The sequence below is a fragment of the Melanerpes formicivorus genome, unplaced genomic scaffold (genome assembly GCF_026170545.1).
Source record: "Melanerpes formicivorus ecotype bairdi unplaced genomic scaffold, bMelFor1.0.p_v2 SCAF_33, whole genome shotgun sequence".
NCBI lineage: Eukaryota > Metazoa > Chordata > Aves > Piciformes > Picidae > Melanerpes > Melanerpes formicivorus.
The window spans coordinates 6,526,590-6,547,525 of record NW_027142385.1 but is presented as its reverse complement, the minus strand read 5'-3'; the positions used below and the strand labels follow the sequence as shown (position 1 = coordinate 6,547,525).

The 20,936-nt window shown below is 50.9% G+C and overlaps 2 protein-coding genes across 3 annotated transcripts in view; both read left to right on the top strand.

Annotated features, from left to right (window-relative positions):
- Positions 1–8,191, top strand: part of QSOX2 (quiescin sulfhydryl oxidase 2) — a 30,604-nt gene extending 22,413 nt beyond the window's left edge. For both annotated transcript variants that reach the window (XM_068155867.1, XM_068155866.1), the window contains exons 11-12: positions 442–630; positions 3,861–8,191. In XM_068155867.1, coding sequence (XP_068011968.1) covers positions 442–630; positions 3,861–4,411 — 740 coding nt within the window. In that variant the 3' untranslated portion in view covers positions 4,412–8,191. The remainder of the gene's footprint in view (positions 1–441; positions 631–3,860) is intronic.
- Positions 8,192–11,235: 3,044 nt separating this feature from the next.
- Positions 11,236–18,585, top strand: LHX3 (LIM homeobox 3). Its single transcript, XM_068155601.1, has 6 exons — positions 11,236–11,305; positions 14,097–14,268; positions 14,617–14,819; positions 15,020–15,171; positions 15,275–15,446; positions 17,148–18,585. The coding sequence occupies exons 1-6, from the start codon at positions 11,236–11,238 to the stop codon at positions 17,564–17,566; spliced, it is 1,188 nt and encodes a 395-aa protein (XP_068011702.1). The 3' UTR covers positions 17,567–18,585.
- The last annotated feature ends 2,351 nt before the right edge of the window (positions 18,586–20,936 follow it).

Here is a 20,936-nt window from a genome sequence, read left to right as displayed (position 1 = left end):
GCTTGAAAGGTTGTCTGAAGTATGTTTTGAATCACACTGTTTCAGATCACTTTAAGCTCTCTGTTATTTATGGCCAAATAATTAGGTTTCTAAATGTCTCACCTCAACTACCCAGGGATGAAATTACGTATGGATTTTAGTGGGGAGGGGTTTTTCTTCTAAAAAGCTGTGTGAAGCTTTTAATCCCTCTGATGCCTTTATGACTTACAGAGGTGTAGGTCCTATATGCTGGCACACATGCTATGCATATCTTTAAGTCACCCAAGTGTCTAGTTCCTTACCTCTGAAGCAGAGGGGTAAAACTATGTGAAACAAGAAGGCAGCAACACTTCCTTTCTCCTGTTCCACTTTTCCTCTTGTCCCATGGCTCACTTTTATGTACATTGAAGTGCCTGTGTGGAAGCTTCATTTCTCCATGCCTCTGTCATTCTCTCTTCCTAGGTCTAGAAGACAACCCCCAGGTAGTGCTCCAGACCATGCGGAGATACATTCACCACTTTTTTGGGTGCCAGGCTTGCGCTCAGCATTTTGAGGAAATGGCCAAAGAGTCCATGGATTCTGTGAAGACCTTGGACAAGGCTGTTCTCTGGCTCTGGGAGAAGCACAACGTGGTGAATAACAGGCTTGCAGGTACGGAAGGCCTTGCCCAGGCAACCCTCCAGAGGTGTGGGTGTCTGGAAGACAAGGCTGTGGCATTTTAGACAGCGTGGTTTGTATCTGAACAGAGAGGGGTGCAAGTTAGGCTCCGTAATGTGAGTTTAAAACAGCAGTAACAGCTGTTGCAGCTTGACAGGCCTCTATTAAACTGATTTCAGAAGGTTAACTCCACATTTACACTGGTGTACTATGGGAGGGACTTGTGTACAGAGCAAAACCCAGAGGATCTCACTCGGTTCTAACTCCAAATAGCAGCACGTTAACGTTTGCATGAGTGAGAAATACAGAATTAGAATAGAGTAGAATAGAATAGACCAGATTGTAAAAGGCCTTTGAGATCATCGAGTCCAACCTATCATCCAACACTATCAAATCAACTAAACCATGGCACCAAACACTCCACCCAGTCTCTTCCTAAACACTTCCAGTGATGGTGACTCCACCATCTCCCTGGGCAGCACATTCCAATGGCCAATCTCTCTTTCTATGAAGAACTTCTTCCTAACATCCAGCCTGAACCTCCCCTGCTGCAGCTTGAGACTGTGTCCTCTTGTTCTGGTGCTGGGTGCCTGGGAGAAGAGACCAACCCCCACCTGGCTACAACCTCCCTTCAGGTAGTTGTAGAGAGCAATAAGGTCTCCTCTGAGCCTCCTCTTCTCCAGGCTAAGCAACCCCAGCTCCCTCAGCCTCTCCTCACAGGGCTGTGCTCCAAACCCCTCCCCAGCTTTGTTGCCCTTCACTGGACACCTTCAAGCAACTCAACATCTTTCCTAAACTGAGGGTCCCAGAACTGGACACAGGACTCAAGGTGTGGCCTAAGCAGTGCTGAGTACAGGGCAGAATGACCTCCCTGCTCCTGCTGGCCACACTGTTCCTGATCCAGGCCAGGATGCCCTTGGCCTTCTTTGCCACCTGGGCACTCGTTCTCTATCGTGACAGAGAAGGAAAAATCATCCTCAAAGATAGTGTTTCTTTGGAGAGCTCACCTATTCCTTGCTAGGACAATCTTTCTGGAGTACAAATCAAAGCCTTTTCAGAAAGGAGCAGGTACAGTTCAGCTACTTAGCGGTGGATAAAACCCAATTCGGTTAAAACCTGCCTTCATTTTGTTCTGGAGGAAAATGATGATAATTGAACAGGAGACTTACCTCAGGATAAAAGAGCCTGAACTATTGGCAGATCAGCAACTGAGTAAAATAAAATGACTGCATGAAGAAAATCTTGTTCCCACTCGATTGCTGTGTTCTCAGTTAGACTGAAAGGACCCTTAAAATACTGGTTGTATTTAATCCCTTCTGTTATGGGGATATCAAGTAACTAAAGCACTAAAGAAAATTGGTTTCTCTTTTGCACTTAATCCCTGTCTGCTGTTATGGATCTGTGTAATGTAGCATTAGTTACCATTTAAATATGCTATATTGTGTTTATATTCTGGTTCTGCTGAATTCCCAAGATCTGTGAAGTATTAAATACTGTTGTGAGTGTAACCAGTTAGTCTCCTTCCTCCAAGGAGGGGAGGGAAAAGTAAATGATGAGGTATTAAATAAAAACATCCTCTCATGTTTGTTATTACTGCCAGGTTGAAGCCAGGGAAAGGTAACTGCTGTTGGCTTGGAGTTGCTAAGTAGTGGAGCAATACACTTATTTAGAACATTAAGTTATTGGAAATCTCACAGGGATATTGATTTAGATGATGCAACAGCCAGCTAAAATGCCCTTTTAGTAAGAAGTCTAAACACACTGGAATAAATAATAATGTTAAATTATGCTTTTTAAGTTGGCTAAAATTTCTCCTTGGGACAGTGACTTATTTTAATCCTTAAAAGCTGCCTGTGTATTGCTGGTAATAGATGTACCTCCAGTGAGAAATGGTGTTTGACTGGTCAGTGCAAATGCCATGGCACAGCCTCCAAGTGTGGGGCATGAGATCTGCTCCATTTAATTCTTTCCTGTTGCTTTAGAATGTGCAGAATTTAGCGTGGCCTTCCCTTTGGCAGGAAAACATGAAGTGCAGCAGAGCTTTCTGGGTGTAATCTTGCCACCAGACCTTTTGTTTCTACTTTCTCTACTGAAAGAAATTGATTCTGAGTGGTCTTTGTTTAAGACAGCTGAAATGCAGGCTTGCTGCCCTGTAAATATCAAGGAGGCAAATGTTTTTGAAGCACCCTTTGAATCCCTCAGCAATGTTTTGCTCAAAATCCTGGGGAAGTTTCCTGCCTTTGGAAAGGATAATAACACTACAGTAAGAATCTGTACTTATTTCTGAAGTATTTTAAGCATCAGTGTCCTAGTAACAACCAACTGAATAAATCAGGTATCATTTTTTTTTGTTCCTCAGCTGATCTTCATCCACATTTTAAAATGGGGGGGGGGGGGGGGGGGGGCTGTTTTTTAGAGCCAAATGCAGCACTGGCTACGGTGCTCAGCCTTTTGCCATCAGGCAGCGAGGTGGCCAGAGCTGTGAGCAACTGAAAGGTTAAAATTTGGTGTGGTTCAAGGCAGCCTCATATGTTTAAATGCCAAAAAGCAAGCTGGAAAATACACCTTAAATAGCAGAAAGGCTTTTGAAGTACTGAAACTCATTTGCTGTAGTAATAGTGCAAGCTGGGAAGAAGCAGACTTAGGATGGAACAGCTCACAATGCAGCAGCATGAAAATATCTGCGAGTCTTTCGCCTTGAAAGTGCTCGCAGCAAACCAGGCTTTGGGATTAGAGAGTATTGAGAGAGAAAGAGCAGTTTGTTCTGAACCATCACTCACCTTAACCCCTGAAAGGCCCAGATGGTGCTTTCCTGCCTTCTGAACACACAACCTGTAGTTACCTTCTTGTATTAGAGTGGGAATGCTGAGGGAAAAGGAAAACAATTGTGATTGGTGCTTGGCCTGTTGAAAGGGGAAGCAATACTTAACAACATCATTGATAGATCCATAAGGAAGCTTAGGAATACCCAGGTTTGTTCATGATTGTCTTCAGTTTAATACAAAGGTTATTAGGAATACCCAAATTTGTTCATGATTGTCTTCAGTTTAATACAAACATTATGGTGCTGTTGGCTGGTTTTGCCAGCCTCACTATTTCTAGGTGAGAAATACCCTCTCAGGTTTACAGTGCAGTGTCTGACGTTCAGCTTGCCCAGGTCATTCTCTGCTGATATTTTGTTTCTTTGTTTTCTATTATTCTCTTTCCCCCCTCCTCCCAATTAGGTGATTTGACTGAAGATCCCAAATTTCCCAAAGTTCAGTGGCCAACTCCAGACATTTGTCCTGCATGTCATGAAGAAATTAAAGGATTGCACAGCTGGAATGAAGCCCAGGTCCTACAGTTCGTGAAGCATCACTACAGCAGTGACAATATTCTGTATAAATACACAGAAAGCCAGACTGACTCCAGTGAAACAGACCAGGGAGACACAAGGGAGGGGAAAGACAAAAGCCTACAGAAGAAACCAAGTGGCAGCAGAGAAAACAAGATCCAGGATAAAGGGAACACACTCAATGCAGGATCGAAGGCATTAGAGAAGCTAATAGCAAATCCTGGACCTGTCAGAGATAGTGGTAAAGGCGCAGCTGGATCAGCCAGCCTTAAAGAGACCAAGCAGGCTGTGTTCTTCTTAGGGATTGGCTTTTCCAACCTAGACATGAGTCTGTGTGTCATCCTCTATGTTGCATCCTCCTTGTTTTTAATGATCATGTACTTCTTTTTCCGTGTGAGGTCGAAGCGGTGGAAGGTGAAGAACTATCGCTCGTCTGTGTAGAGCTTTGAACCAAGTTTCCATTGCCCGTGGCTGTTCAGTACCAGCTACAGCTTTAATATTTATGATCAGGGATTTTATATGCAGTATTCCTTGTTTCAAAACCCTTCCCCCCCCAAGTCATTTCACAAGTGTTCTAGCTTGATGCGTGGAGCTCCCTATAAGAACCCTCCTCTGACTGAGGCACACAGAGCTGTCCTACAGTGGCCCCTGAAGGAAGCATTGCGTCTTTCAGCTAAGACTTTTTCCATCCCTTGCCACCTCCATCCTTTACTCATTTTCAGAGTAAACATTGCATTATGCAATCAGCTGTGCCTGGTTGAGAGGGAAATTGGATATTGGTCTGGGTACTTCAGGTTTTGGTTTTTAATTTCTCCAGAGCTGAGGTTTTTTTACCTCCCAGAGCACTGAACGGTTTCTGCTGTTACCTTGGCTGCTTCCATTTGGAGAAGCAAGATTTCTGATGTTGTTTTTTCTTCTTTTTTTTGCCTTTCCACCCCCCCAGAAAATAAGAATTCTATTCTGATTAAATCAACTCCAAACCTCTCTGACTTTCTGAAATATTATTCACACTGCATATATAAAGGAGAAAGCATTAGGTGTTCAAATAAGTCTTCCATTCTCTTGTGTGTTCCAGCAAGAGAATGTAAGCACCAGGAGGGGTATGTCTCTACTAGGAGGAGAGTTTGGGGGCAGTTTGTGTCTCTAAGCATCTCTCTCATGTCATAAGCACCCTGATCCTGACTGATGGTGCTGTCATCCAGTTTAGTAAGGTTTAAATGTGAGCAAGGACAGTCTGGGGCCCGGTGCTCTCCTTGCTTCACTATTGGATGCATTAGATAACTTGCCTCACTTGGTCATCAACCAGAAAAGTAGCTGAGTAATTACTGTTATCCAGATGGAAGCCAACTCTGATGAGCTCTAGTAAAAGGAAGCTGTGTTTAGTGAAGGACAGTGAGATTTGCAGTGTGCCAGAAGAAATGGACAGCTCTGGAAGTACCAAATTCCTTGTGATGATCCCAATACGATACTACGACAACGATGTTTTTCTTATGATGATTACAGTGCAGTAATTGTCTTCTTGTGAGGTGGAGTAGACACTTCACTTGGCCTTTCCTGTTCTGAGCTCACAGGGAGCATCACCTGCTTGCTGTGGAGTTGTCTGTGCAGTCCTGGGGAGAACAGCCTGTTTCTCCTGCCCTCCTGCTGGAGTGCTCTTCTCTTTGGGTCAAGAAGGGTTTAACTGCTGGCTGAGTCCAAGAGCTGCTCTTCTGGGATGTGGCACCATTGGGAACATGACCATTGCCTTTATGGATCTCTCTGGGGTCCTGGCTGGCAGCAATTGGAAGCAGGCATGAAAACAGTTACAAAATTACTCTTTGGAATAAGAGTTCCATTCTGATGCTTGCTGGGGGAGATAATTCACGTCCTGGATAGTGAAGTTTATAATCCTATCCAATGTAATTGAGCATGTTCTAGTTATCCATTACCTAATCTTTAGTTAATCCTAATAGGTTTTGGCCTCAATGTTTTCTTGTGGCAGTGAGTTCTACGGATTAATTATGTTATATAAAAAGGCTTTTCCTTTCAATTCTACATTTGCAACTTGTAATTTAATTGTGTGTTCACTAGCTCTCCTGGTAGGTGAGAAGGAATAAATAGTCCCTGGCCCATTCATTATATTGATACCATTAGTGTCTCCTCCTCTGATTTCCATCCCCAAGCCCTTGCATAAAAAGTTCAAAGCCTAGCAGCAAGAGTGGTCTAAAAGCACAACAAACTCCATGGGGATATTTTTTCCTAATCCAATCCTGTTTGTTCACAGAACTCCTGACACAAGTTTCTGGAGCTTCCACTTGGAGTAACAAAACTGAGCCTCAAAGATTTTACTCTCCCTCGTTCCTTAAGTTTCTCATAATCACACACACACAAAGGAATAACCTTGTGTGGTGGTTGTAAACGTGTCAGAGGAGAAAACCCTTCACATGACATTGTCAGTCAGGTGTCCATGAAGAGGGGGAGATTTGGTGCCTGTTCAGGACCACCTTCACTTCTGTACACACACAGTGGCCTCTTGCTCCGCTGTGAGAACTTTGCGTTCTCCATGAAGCTGGAGCCAGTTCCAGCCTTCTGCCATGTGCTGCCCCATGGAGCTAAGAGCTGCCAGTAGCACCTATGGGCAGCTGCTGCTGCCTGTGATCCAACAGGAAACCTCTATTTTGATTTGAACATTAAATCTATGACATCAATTTTGTGCTTCTGAAGGACCCTCACTCTTCAAGGGTACTTGCACAAGGTCTGTTTAGGTATTTGTAAGTCTCTGTATTTATCTTTGTAGCACCAGGGCTTGAATATTAAAACAACTTTCAAGTAACTTGCAAGTAATGGAGAACCAGTGGTGGAGAGAGGTCCAAGCTGGCCTGTCAGTGCCACTGGCTTTGTGCTGGAACCCAGTGGGAGGGCCCAGGAGGAGGAGAGTTAAGAGGCAAGCCCAGAACTTACAGTTCTAGTTCTGAAAATCAGGGAACTTTAAAGTGACCTCATCTGTGGAGATGCTGATACCAGGCAAGCAGAAGGGACACTGAGCTCCTCAGAAAACCCAAACACCAAAAACCCAAAGCACAGCATGATAAGTGCTGGGTCTGGCCACTTTCTGTGGGACTTCAGTTGCCTGCTGCCAGTATTGTTGCACGTTTTGAAGTTGCAGTCAGTCATTGCTGTTGTGGTTCAAAACTCTACCAAGCCTGGAGACCTTTGGAGGTTTGTGGGGATGATTTTTTGCCATTGAAACAGCAGCAAATGGGGATCTGGAATGCAGTGTATACAGCATGAACTTTTCTGTTGCTGTGAGCCTGCTAGGAATGACAAAATTAACCAATCCCAGCCCTCAATTTTGTTTCTTGAGAGTGTAAAAGCAGGAGGTGAGGATGTTGATTATCCATGGTGCTCTAACCCTGCTGCCAGCTAAGTGGCCAAGGCTTACCCTTCAGTGCTGGTAGTGACCTCATCTGGGAAAGTTTTCATGACTTGGAGTTCAGTTGGTTTGCCTGTTCTTCTTTTCTGTCTTCATAATGACAAGTGACATCACTGTGTGCACTCTGCCTGCAAAGATGCATTCCACCTGCTGGGGAGTGTGTGATGCTGCTTTGCCCTGGTGCACTGTTGATGGGTGAGCTACACCACGAGTTTCCTTTTAAAAGCTGCCTCCTTACTCTTGGAAGCTTTCTCTGTGCGTTGTGTTGCACCACAGAAGTTCCTGCAGTGCCTCCTTCAGCTGTGGGCTGGGGGCTGTGGTTTCCAAGAGGGATTTTTGTGGCCCTGTGTAATTCACGAAGCCTGCTTTGCTCTTCAGATGTTCTTAAATCTGTGTAGAATACAACAGGTGGAATGTGCCAGGAGAGGAAGAAGAGCTATAAGTGCTGAAGAAACCTAATGGAAGTTGTTCCTCAGAATTCCTGATCTTTGCTTTCCAGGAGTGTATCCATTATCCATCCTGTTGTTCCTGCTCAGAACTGGATGGAACCGTCCTCACAAGAGGTCCCAAGGTGTCCTTGGGCCTGTGCATCGCTTATGAGGTGTGAAAATAGTGACTGCACCACTTCAGGAGCTTCAATGTTTTAATTTATTTTCATTCAGTGACTTGACATTTCCCAGTCTGTTCTGGTTTGCTTGCTTTGGTTTGCACTCAGTCTCATACCTCTCCAGGAAAGAAGAGTGACTGTTTTGTACTAAATTGTAAACTAATGTGCTTGTCTTAAAATAAATTGCAACTATTTGGGCAGAGTGGTGTCTTTGGGCTTTTGTCACTTGGTGTTTTCAAGTTCTTTCTTAGTTCAGCTGTGCTGCAGGCATTGCTGATGTGCAGCTTTCAAAGCAGATTGGCCATTTACTGTAGAGGGTTAAGTCTAGGGAGCACCAGCAGCAGGGAAACTTTTACTCCACTGCTTTTTCTCCCTCTGTTAGCCCTTAAGTTTGTAAACTGTCAGTGGGGAAGATTGTCCCTTGCCACCCAGTGATATGCACATTATCTCTCTACACACAAACAAACCTTTCTTTCCCTTAAACCTGGACATCTTATTTGCCTAGGCTGGTGCTGACCTCCACTGGGTGCTTCTGAACCTTTCCACCACTTCTGCTGCTGTCCACGGTGCCAGGGAGGAGGTGGGACAAGTGACTTGTTACGAAGTGCATCAAGCTTGAAAGAGACCATGGAGGTCCATACCTGCCCCCCACCCCCTCCCAAAGCTGTTCAGGACCCTGGGGAGGGTCAAGCTGTCCCACTGCAGCCACTGTTAGTGATACACAGCAGAACTTGCCACAGCATCTGGGGATGACTTCTGGTACTGGTGATGGTCAGCCAGAGCTCTATCAATACCCCAGCTGTGGTCCATCCAGCCTGGCATTTCTAGGTACTGCAGTCAGGGACCTCAGATCGTGGTCTTCAGATGGCCTGCCTACATTGTTTCCCAACTGTACAGGTTTGAGCTGTCCCCCAGGCTGGGACCTGTCCCCTGGACAGATGAATCACTGAAGAGGACAGTCCTGACCCAGATGTATCACTGAAGAGGACAGTCCTGACCCAGATGTCAGCCTCCACAGCCCCACACTGCAGGACCTGGAGCAAGCAGGACAGCAGCCTGGTACCTGGGGGCGCTTCATAGTGGTGTGGGGCCAATGTGGGTGCCAGGAGGTGAGCCCCCTTGGGATCCCAGTGCTGGGGCCACCCCCACGGGCGGGCGAAAGTCCCCGTGCTGCTGTCCTGCAGGACCATATGTGTGTTTGGAGGCTCCTGCCCCTAAGCTGCTTTTATTAATTTGTAATCCCCTGCGAGCAGGAGGTAAAGGGATTGGGAGGATTAACAGGCTCAGAGTAACAACCACAATTATCAGCTCCGGCTGCTGGGGCAGGCGCGGAGCGCACGCACGGGGCTGGCCCCGGAGCGCGCACACACAGACACATGGACACACAGACACATGGACACACAGACAGGCATACAGACACGCTGACATGCAGACATGCACAGACACATCCACACATAGATGCACATGCAGACACGCTGACATACAAACATGTACAGACACATCCATGTACAGACATACAGACGTGCACAGACATACATAAACAGGTGCACACACAGACATGCACAGACACACACAAACAGTTGCATAAACAGACTCACTGACATACAGACATGCACAGACACACATACACAAACATGCACACAGGGAGACACAGACACACAGAGCCATGCAAAGACATACAGACGTGCACAGACACACAGACGTGCACAGACACATACATAAACAGGTGCACACACAGACATGCACAGACACACAGATGCATAAACAGACACACTGACATACAGACATGCACAGACACACATACACAGACAGATGCACACAGGGAGACACAGACACACAGAGGCACGCAAAGACACACATGGGCACACAAACACACTGACATACAGGCACAACAGGTTGCCCAGGGAGGTGTTAGAAGCCCCATCCCCAGAGGTTTTCAAGGCCAGGTTGGATGTGGCTCTGGGCAACCTGACCTAGTGTGAGGTGTCCCTACCCATGGAACTCGATGATCCTTCAGGCCCCTTCCAACCCTGACAATTCTATGGGTCTATGACATCCACACATGGACACAGACATGCACAGACACACTGATGCACACAGACACACACATGGAGACACAAAGCACACAGAAATGCACAGACAGACAGGCACAGCCAAGCACAGACACACTGACACAGACACACACATATGTCCCCACGCCAACACCTCCATACATGCACAAATGCCCGTGGAACAGAGCACATGAGCAGGAGTACAGGCAGAGGAGCACATGCAGGACCCTGCACACCCCTATGGGTGCACAGGCTGGCACAGACCCCCTGGCACACACACACAGCTACACCCATGGCTGTGCATATGCTCACCCCTGCATCCTTTGTGCACACATGTGTTAGTGCACGTGGGAGCTGGTTGAGTGTGTTCAAAAGCCCTCTAGATGTGGTGCTTGGGGATATGGCTTAGTAGTGGACTTGGTAGAGAAGTGTTAATGGCTGGGCTCGATGATCTTAAAGGTCTCTTCCAACCTAAATGATTTGATGATTCTGTGACTCTCTGCTCATCTCTGCACCCTGAGTGCACACACATGCAAATACATGCACACACACACACACATATGCACACAGCCACGTCTGCCCATCCTCAGTGAGTACAATTAACCTCCTCCAACCCCGTGGCCCTGATTGCCGGGGTCAGACACGAGTCCTCACCTGTTACCTCTCCGTGCTCATTAATTAATTAGCAAAGGGGAACGAGCACCCAGCGCTCCCTACGGGCGGTGTCAGGGCAGACCCGCACAAACGAAATCCGTGTGCAGAGGAGGTCAGGGGGCCGCCGGTCCCGGGGGAAGCCTCCTTCTGACGGCGACTCCCCCAGCTCCCACCCAGTGCCGCCGTCGGGAGCTTCGCGGGGGCCTTGGGACTTCCTGAGCACCCGCGGGCGGCCACTGCAGGCTGAGCCTTACCGTCCACGGCCACGGGTGGGACGTTGGGAGACGGTGTGCGTGTGACACCCCACGCCCCCCGGCTCTTTCGCTTTTGTGATGCTAAAGAGCCCCGCGGTGAACCGTGGCCCAGCTGCGGCCCGGCCCGACGGCTCGGTGCCGCCCCCGGCCCGCCCCCCCGCGCCGGCCCCGCTCCGCCCTGGGCGCGGCCAGTCCTCGCACCGCTCCCTGCGCTCCCCTCCGCGCCGGTCCGCCACTCCTCCGCAGCCACCCGCGCACCTCGCACCGGCGCGCCCTCGGAAGCAGCGATGTTGCTGGAGCGGGTCCGAGCCGGCTCCGAAAAGGCAGCGGAGCTCTGCCCCTTCCCGCGGAGCCCAGGTGAGGAGCGGGGAAAGGAGCGCGCGAACCTCCGCGTTTCCCCGCGGAGAAACCGGTGCCAACTCTGGGAGCCCCGTCGGGAGCCAGTCCGGCCGCGCCTGCTCCACGCTCCCCAGGGCACCGTCGGGGCTGGCATCAGGGAAGAGCAGGCTGCCCGACGGCACGGGGAGGTCCATCCCGGTCCATCCTGCCCTCCCCACACTTACTTTCGTTCTCTCCTGCCTCGTTCCCCCGACAGTAGAGACCACCCCGCTGCCCCCCGCTCACCGGCGGGTCCGGGCGCCCATTTGGATCCCGTTGGGTCTGGACTGGGGCTCCTCGCCCGCTCCCGGGGAAAAAGGAGGCAGCTGTCTCCGTCTTCCACCGTCACCCAACCCCGGCTGGAGTTCAGTCCGGCAAGGCAGTAGAGCAGCTCCAGACCAGGGGTCCTGCCGCTTCCCGTGCAACGAGAGCAGGGACAAAACGGGGAGTTTCTGCCCGGTTTACCCTCGATGGCATGTACCCCCAGCGCCGCTCCGCCCGGCTCCCACCCGGCTTCTGCCCCGCTTTGGAAAAACTCCCGTTAATTCTTTTCCTAATTTCCTCCCCCTCCCGTTTAACGAACCCTGCTCTGTCGGGGCGAGGAGAGCCGAGCCGGGCTCCCCCAAGGTGTCTGGGGCACCGAGAATCTCACAGGGGATGACAGAGCTGGGTCCCCGGCGCAGTGGGTCTGATCCCGGTGCGGACCCGTCCTGGTTTTCAGCATCATCGACCATGGCCAGCGGCGGTATAAAACCAAAACAACGAGAAACTGGGGCGGGGGACCCGCCGGTGTCCGGGGACCGAGGCGTCACCGGGAGCGGGACCGATCCTGTAGCCCGGCAGCCCTCTACTCCTGGGATGGTGCCTCGGGCTCGTCTTTCTGTGCCCTTCCGCGGCGCGGACATCGCAGCCGCTGTAGCTGCGCTTTTGACCCAATAATCCGGAGATGCTTTTGCTACCGAGGGGAGGAAGCAACACTAAAGATAACGAGCCCCCCGGAACAAGGAACTACGCGAAAACTCCGGTTTTCTGCAGGACGCGATGTCCGTGAACGGCCGTAATCCCCGTCCGGCTCCGTCGGGGCCCGGGGAGACAGTGGGAAAGGAGCAGAAAGGCTCAGCAGGGCTCTACCGGGGCTCAGCGGCTCTTACCGTGGCCGGGGAACGGGGCAGGGTGGCGGCAAAACCCGGGCTGGTGGGAGTTTCGTGCCACCCGAAGGGTCGAGAGGCTCTGTGCTTTGCCCGGGCCGGGGGCAGGCCCAGATTTTGCGGCTCATGAGCTCGGGGCCGCGGCCGGCGAGGGCTCTCGCCGGCACCCTGGCTCGGTGTCCTACTCGTCACCGGTTTCATCGGTGCGCAACAGCCCCTCGGGTTTGGTTTCCGGGCATCCTGGAGCCGTCTCCCTGCCGCCATGCCCGCCCGGGAAGGGACGGCGTGGGTAGGATTAAACACAGCGAAACGCTGTACCCTGCCTGGCTCTTCAGACTGGCACCGGCGGGGAGGGCCTGGGCTAAAAATAACCCTCTTTAGCGAATTAAATCCCCGGCAAGGCGGGGGTGGCAGCGGCCGGGGGAGGAGAGAGCCTGCCGGGGTGTTTTGGAAGGCTGGGGAGAGTGGGCGAGGGGCTTCCGCACCCGGGCCCGGCCTCGGCGGCGACAGAACAGGAGGTTGGGGAGACAGTGGGCGCAGGGCTGGCGGGGGACAGCGGCAGAGACTAGGCCTGCAGCCCCGCGGAAGGTGCGCCAGTGCCCGCGGCCTGAGGGATCGGCCATGCAGCGTAAGATCCGCGGGCCGGGCTGTACCGGAGCTGTTGCCGTGTTACTTGGCCGGTGCCGGTGTCAGAGCTCGGTCCTCCCCGGGCAGCCCGGGCCCGGAGCCGCTGCCTTTAGAGCTGCCGTTATTGGGGTGATTCGTTTGGCCGATGAATACCTATAGCGATATCATCTCCACCTCTGCCCCCAGGCACAGCTATACATCTCTAGATAGCTGTATACGGTTATCTTTGCATTGAGATTCTCTTCTGTCTGCATCTATTAATACGCACGGAGCCGTCTCTATACCTGTTCTGTATTTATTCCGATGCATTTATGTCCCTCTCTATCCCCATTTTTACTTACCTATCCAGTCCTGTGCCTACCTACCGATCTCTATACATTTCTCTCTATGTGTCTGTGCATTTTCGTTCTCTGTTTACCGTATCTCTTTATTTTTATGTTTGTCTATGGCTGCATCATTATGTCATTTCTTTCTCTATCATCTCTTTCTGTATCTGCAAAGCGACGGGACAAACCCACTGCGTTTTTATCCTCAGTGAAATTCCGGTAATTTGGGACAGTTTATTTCCCCACCCTGCCCAGGCTGCCGCGCCATTATTTGCGGGTGAATTTTGGACGTGTAGGAATAGTGAAAAGAGCCCAGAATGAATAATTGCTTTGCAACTTTGCCGGAGACGCTGCCCGAGGGTTAATTCTGTGCCCATAACTTCCCTTCCCGTTTTTCCTGATGTCTCCGAGCGCTGCTCCCGGTGTGCGCGGCCCCGGAGTTTGCTGCTGCTCTCCGCAGCGCGGGAGGAGGTTCACAGGCAGCCGCATCAACGAATTTGAACGAATACTATTCTTTTTCGGGCCGTTTTTCGGGCCACCCCCCTCTCTCCTCGGGTCCGCTGTCGGGCAGAAGCGGCTGTGAGGGAAGCGGTCTCGGAAGGCACCGGGGCTGTCGGGAAGCAGGCTGACGGGGGCTAACGAGGACTGACGGGAGCTGCCTCCCTGCAGAGATCCCGCTGTGCGCCGGCTGCAACCAGCACATCGTGGACAGGTTCATCCTCAAGGTCTTGGACCGGCACTGGCACAGCAAGTGCCTGAAATGCTCCGACTGCCAGACGCAGCTGGCCGAGAAGTGCTTCAGCCGTGGGGACGGCGTGTACTGCAAGGACGACTTCTTCAAGTGCGTGGGGACGGGACAGGGTGGCTTCGGACGGGACGGAAGCCGGCGGGGGGAGGGCAGACGGGGATGAAACAGAGGGGTTGCTGGGGACGGGAGGTGCCCGGAATGGGGAGACGTAGGGGCAGGAAGAAGCCGGGAAGGGACCGAGGCCGGGAATAAGCTAGGGGCAGGAGGGAAGCGGTGGTCTTTTGGGGTTCAAGCGTGGGGAAAAGCACTGTGGGGAGTGACTTCAGAACTGTGGACAGGGGCGAGCATGGCGGGTTCAGGACCACGGACAGCGCCAGGCCCCGCCGCTTTCAGGAGCCGCCGCTTGTCCTCCTCCATCCTCACCCTCCTCTTCCCCTTCAGGCGCTTCGGGACGAAGTGTGCCGCCTGCCAGCAAGGCATCCCCCCGACCCAGGTGGTGCGGCGGGCCCAGGACTTCGTTTACCACCTGCACTGCTTTGCCTGTATCGTCTGCAAACGGCAGCTGGCTACCGGCGACGAGTTCTACCTCATGGAGGACAGCAGGCTGGTCTGCAAGGCGGACTACGAGACAGCCAAGCAGAGAGGTACCCCTTTACCCCATCCTTCCCAACCTCCGAAGCAAAGAGGAAGGCCTAAGGCCCTCCTGCCCTCCGGGACACGTTCATGCAGCGGGCGGGAGGGATGCAGGGAGCATCTGCCGTCGGGGGGGTGGCTGGAGGGAGGACGAGAGGGTCCCGAGGACGCTCCGTGATAACTTCACCGCTAATTTGCACCGTGTCGGCAGAGGCTGAGTCGACGGCCAAGAGGCCCCGCACCACCATTACAGCCAAGCAGCTGGAAACCCTCAAAAACGCTTACAACAACTCGCCCAAACCAGCGCGGCACGTCCGGGAGCAGCTTTCATCCGAGACTGGGCTGGACATGCGGGTGGTGCAGGTGAGATGGGGCAGACATCAAGAGGGGCCTGGTCGGGGCGGGGGGCGGAGGGGAAGGAGCTGGGCCGACAGAGATGGAGCTCTCCGGCCTGCCCTGCTTGCAGGTCTGGTTCCAGAACCGGAGAGCCAAGGAGAAAAGGCTGAAGAAGGACGCGGGGAGGCAGCGGTGGGGTCAGTACTTCAGGAACATGAAGCGATCCCGAGGGACCTCCAAGTCCGACAAGGACAGCATCCAGGAGGAGGGGCCCGACAGCGATGCCGAGGTGTCCTTCACAGGTCGGTCCCCAGAGCTCCGAACCCAGCCGGGGCTTTGCCGAGGGCTATGCCCTCTCTGCAGAGCTGCTGTCCGGTGCCACGTTCATAATTTTCAGCCCTAATACAGCGAGTGAACGCAAATGCTCGGGACAGGAGAGGTGCAGAGCTGCGGCGGTTACCGCGGTGCGGCCCCCGCTGCCCGGCCCTGGCAGGGCTGCGGCGCTGGGTGGGGACAGGAACGACAGCAGCAGCAGCAGCGAGGGGCAGGGGTGGCGGAGGAACTTGAGAGAAAACTCCGCTGTTGCTCGCGGGGGTGGCATGTGGGGTTCAAAACAGTGCCGGCAGGTACGGCAGGTGCTGGAGCTGCTGCTCAGCCTCTGTGAGGGACTTTTGGAGATAGAAACCCCAGAGAGTCTGGAATCACTGAACATGTCTGGACGAAAAATGTGTAGAAAAATGTAATGTTTTTTCATCCCATTTCAGGGTGATTTTTGTTTATGTAGTTAGTCATTAGGCCTCTGCTCCGTTTGTTGGGAGCCGCTCCATCTCTATGCTGTAAAAGGGAGATCACTGAGTGTTAGGAGGTTTCTGCATTGGTAGTGGGGGGGGGGGGGGTGTGCCGTTTTCGGAGCCAAGATTTCTGTTGACAAACCCAGGGACATACCTATCCTATCTCTTGCCCTGTGTAGCCTCATCCCACACTCTCCAGACCCAGGGCACCTGCTGCAGGAGTAGGATCTGGCCCCGTGCTGGATGGGAGATGTTGATGCCTGTGTGGGGACACATTTTGCATGACCCCAGCTCCAGCCAGAGCTGCCCTAGGGGCGAATGGTCTCTGCAGCATTATCTGGTCTGTGCCTAAAGGTGTGTGCACGGTTTTTAGGAACACAGGAGAGAAGCTGAAAGGCAAAACTCTGTAGCTATTTACACCGACACGCATCCACGATGCGCACACAGCTTTGCGTCTCAGCTCTTCTCCTGTGTCCCTAAAAACCACTTGATTTTCAAGCCCGTTCAGACACACTGTGCATTGTCATCATCAAACATGAATGTCCTGTAAATATCAACTAAAAAATGTGGAACAATTATTGATGCCACAGGCTGGTTTGTATCCCAGACAACGAAGCAGCTCTCACTGCCTGTAAAGCCTCTAACAAATGCAAACAATTTTTGCTGGTAACTTAACAAATCTTGCTCATTTTCCAGAAGCGTTCTGAAACTGCACAAATACATTTCATTAGCAGAGAAATACTGCCGGGATTTAATCTATTTTGATGTTTGTCCTTTTTTTTCCCCCCCCTCTGAGAGTTTCTCTTGCATTTCAGAGTGCTCAGGTAGCTCCCAAAATATAATACCCCAATGCAAGACAAACCTCAAAGCCAAACAGAAAGGCAGGTGAGAGGTATAAAGACATGGAACTCACATTCCACTTAAAAGGAGTGGGTTTATGTCACGGTTTTATATTTGTGATAAGTACTTTTCATGCATAGTTTTGAAATCCAAAGTGTATTAGGTGTTTGTACTCAGGAAACATAATAATTCCCATGGCCTTCCATGAAGATCCATCAACAAGGGTGGGAATAACAAGGAAATTACAAGCGTGTGGCTGCTCAGCTCCCATCCATCTACTCTGTTTATAACAGAGTTTGCAGGAGCTCTCATGCCACTGCTGCCAGCCATGACCGTTGCTCTCCCAGTAAAACCAATCCATTTCTCTTTCAGATGAGCCCTCTATGTCTGAGATGAGCCATTCCAATGGGATTTACAGCAATCTCAATGAAGCGTCCCCTGCTCTGGGAAGACAGGCTGGGACCAATGGGAGCTTTGCTCTGGATCACAGTGGGATCCCCGCTCAGGACCAGTACCACGACCTGCGATCCAACAGCCCCTACGGGATACCCCAATCACCAGCTTCCTTGCAAGCACTGCCAGGCCACCAGCCTTTAATCTCCAGCTTGGTTTACCCAGACAACGGCTTGGGCATCATGGGACAAAGTGGACAAGGGGTGCCCCAGTCCATGAGGGTCCTGGCTGGGAATGGACCTAGCTCTGACCTCTCCACTGGCAGCAGCGGGGGGTACCCAGATTTCCCAGCCAGCCCAGCCTCTTGGCTGGATGAAGTCGACCACGCTCAGTTTTGATAAAGGACCCACCACCGTGCAGTGCAGAGGGAAAGGACTCGGTGCTGTTAAACATCATCTGCGCTTGGAACTAAGGGAAGGACAAACTGTCAGCACCGAGCGGGCAGAGAGCGCAGCAACGCCGAGGGAGCTGCCGTGCGCTCAGAGGGTCAGCAGAGGACAGTGGGCAAAGGCAGTTGTGCAGCAGTGATTCCGTGTACAGAGAGCCCAAATGCAACTGATTCTTGTGTCTTTACTATAAACACCAAGACTTGTGCTTTACAGATTTGATAGGAGGTATTTCGCTTTCTGTTGTCAGTGCACTCTCCAAAGCAAGGACTTTGCTTCATCACCCATCCACACCCAGACCTTTTTCAGCGAAAAATAAAGCCCTCATCCACAGTGAAAGGTGTGGCAATGTCTGTACTTCTGTAGGAGACATGTGAATAGTCAATCACTTCACAAATCCATGGTAGAAAACTCCTCTGTTCTTCCAGCAGGCTTGTTGCAAAGCGCACCGACAGGGTACGTTTGGTTGTGGTTTGGGGGGGTTCGTTTGGTCGATTTTTGGGGGGGTATGTTTGGTTTCTTTTGGGTACATTTGGGGGTTTGTTGGTTTTGTTTGGTTTTGTTCTCTCTTTTTTTCCCCCTCTTTTATAAAAATCTGTATTTGGTTTCTTTTGGTTTTACATTAACTTTTGTAAAAGGAAATGCTCTTTGACATGCCAACCGCTTCTCCAGCAGTCCCTTTTTTTCCTTTGTACAATGAAAAAACACCCCATATGATAATAATAATCCTATGTTAACTCTGCTTCTCACCTCTTTAGTTTGTAGACGGCTAGCTTTGCTCTTCCACATAAGCATTAAAGCCTGACTTAGATGTATTTATTACCAAATGACTCCACTTTCATCACGAGGTCAAGAGGTGATTTTCCTTTTTGCCTTGTGCCTCCGGGTTGCGACTCCGACGCTTTCCTTTCAAATTCCCTTGCAACACTTTTACTACGAAGTGTCTCTCCAAAATCACCCTCATGTCTTGTTGCCAAATCCCTTCTCGGGGCGGGGGCGGGGGGGGGGGGGGGGGGGAGGGAGGGGATGCCTCTCAGCAGGGGGGAGGGGGGGTTGGGCTGGGTTAGTCCCAAGCTGTTCTCCAGCTCTGCTGGGAGCGTGTGGGAGCGAGGACACTTTTTTTTCCTGGGGACGCTTCTCTTGTTCCAGGCATTTGTGTCTTTCTGGAGGCGTAGCGGGAGCGGGTTGTGAGGAAAGGCAAGACAATGTGTATATTGTTCTCTGTAAAAAAAAATAATAACACTGAATTAACTGTAGATGATGTGAATGTCCAGTGTCTTTTATTTATTCTCTCTGATGATCCAAATACTTTCGAGACCCCAAATAAATTTGTCAGCTCAGCTTTAAACAGCCTTCCGCTAACTCCACATCGTTAGAGGTCAATGCAACACCTGACCTTAAAGCTCTCGGAACCCGGTGCCATGATCCAACTAAGTGTTGAAAGACACTCTTCCCTTTAGATGCAGGAGCAAACCCGCCGAGGGGAAAATGTTTTGGTAAGCTGAAACAAAAACAACAACAACTGAAGAACACAATTTGGGCTCAGAACAAAAGATGACAGGTTTGGATAGAAACAACAACAACACAAAGAGAGTTTTGGAGTGAAACAAACAAACAAAAAAGAACAGTTTTGGAGTGATTGAAAAAAAAAAGATGGAGTGAAACAAAAATATTAACAGCTTTTTCAGCATCTAAAACATCCACTTTTGGATAGTGGGGATGCTTGGAAGAGCCAAGCAGCGTTGCTCTGTGCACGCACAAGCTTCAGTCACAGCCAAGCTGGTTTTTGATGGGGTGTGTTTAATTTGCAGCGTTTATGGCAAAGGTAGAAATGTGTCAAGAAAAAGCTGTGCTGGTGTGGCAGGAGAAAAGGGTAGAGCCTGGTGCTGCCTGTCTGTGGACATGAAGTTTGAGCACATGAAACATTGAAAGTCTGATATTGGAACATTTCAAGGAGCAATTGGAAAGTAAAGGGGGGGGGGGGGGGGAATACTGCAGGAATTAAGCTCGACTGAACATTTGCAGCCCATGTGAGGTGTGCAGACACATCTCTTTGTGTACAAATGTCTCTGGCCACACTCCCCAGAGCAGGGTGAAGCACTTTGCTGAAGTCTCTGATGTAAGAATCAGATGGAGACACTTTGTGAAGCGTGTGGGCTTTGAGCCTCTCTCTCCCTGGAAGTCAGGGAATATTTGTGTTGGGGTTTTTGTGTGTTCCAAGCATCTTTGAGACTGTGAATCTCGGCTCAGGGTGCAGCTACCTCTAGCCCTAGCCCCATGGGGGATATTCTGATCCAAACTGTCCCATGTTTCACTGGGGACCCTGTGGGAAGAGTCATGCTGGCCCCAGGAAGTTGTCAGCACCATGGCATCATGTCCCAGGGACTCACCAGATGCCAGGTGGGGACACCTGGGATGTCCAGGCTTTCCTTCCTGATCTTTTCCAAAGGACACATCACCACTGCTGAACAGGGTGACATATCCTTGTCCCCAGACCCTCACTGAAATCCCCCTCACTGTTCTGCAGCCGCAGGGGAAGGGGCATGCTTACCAGAACCATTGCTCCCTGGGCCTGTCCTCTGCAAGGGTGGGACACTGATGTGTCTCCAGAAGTGAGCAGAGATTGAGAATGTTTGCAGAAATATTCAGATTTGCACAGCCTCTGTTAACTACCAGCACTGTATAAGCATCACTACAGCTTTCCCCCTCCTGTTACACACTTGAGGAGAAGAAATGTGTCCAGTTCCTGCTCTCAGTGAGTTAACAGATGCCTGCCCAAAGCAAAGTGGGCAGGTGCATGCTGCCTTAGTGCTCCAATATTCACTCAACAGAGAAACTCTTTTTTTTTCCAGCAGACCCAATCCAAGAGCTACAGCAGGGAAAGGAGAAACCCCAATGCATGACACCATGGGGCTTCTGGTGTAAGAACACCAAGCCAGTTTGGATCCAGGGGTGACAGAAGTAAATGTGCTTCTGTCTCTGCTCCTGGGAGATTTTCTGGGGGTTAATGCTGCATCTTCTGCAGCCAAGGCAGAAATTTGCCTCGTTCAGGTCTGAGCCCCAAGCTGAGTTCAGCAGCGAGAGTCTGGAGCTGCTTTTTCTTCCTTCTGTAGAACACAGTAACAAAAGAGACAATTGTTGCTTCTAGCCCCGTGGGTACATCACAAGGGATGATGAAACTCAGGGAGAAATCGGGAAATCGTGGGATATTAAGAAGTAGATGGCAAAACTTCACCCAAACAGGAAGCAAGAGGCTCTGTTTCCAAGAGTTCTGGGTTTGCTGCTCTCTTGCACTGTGGTGCAAAATACCCCCCCACCAAAT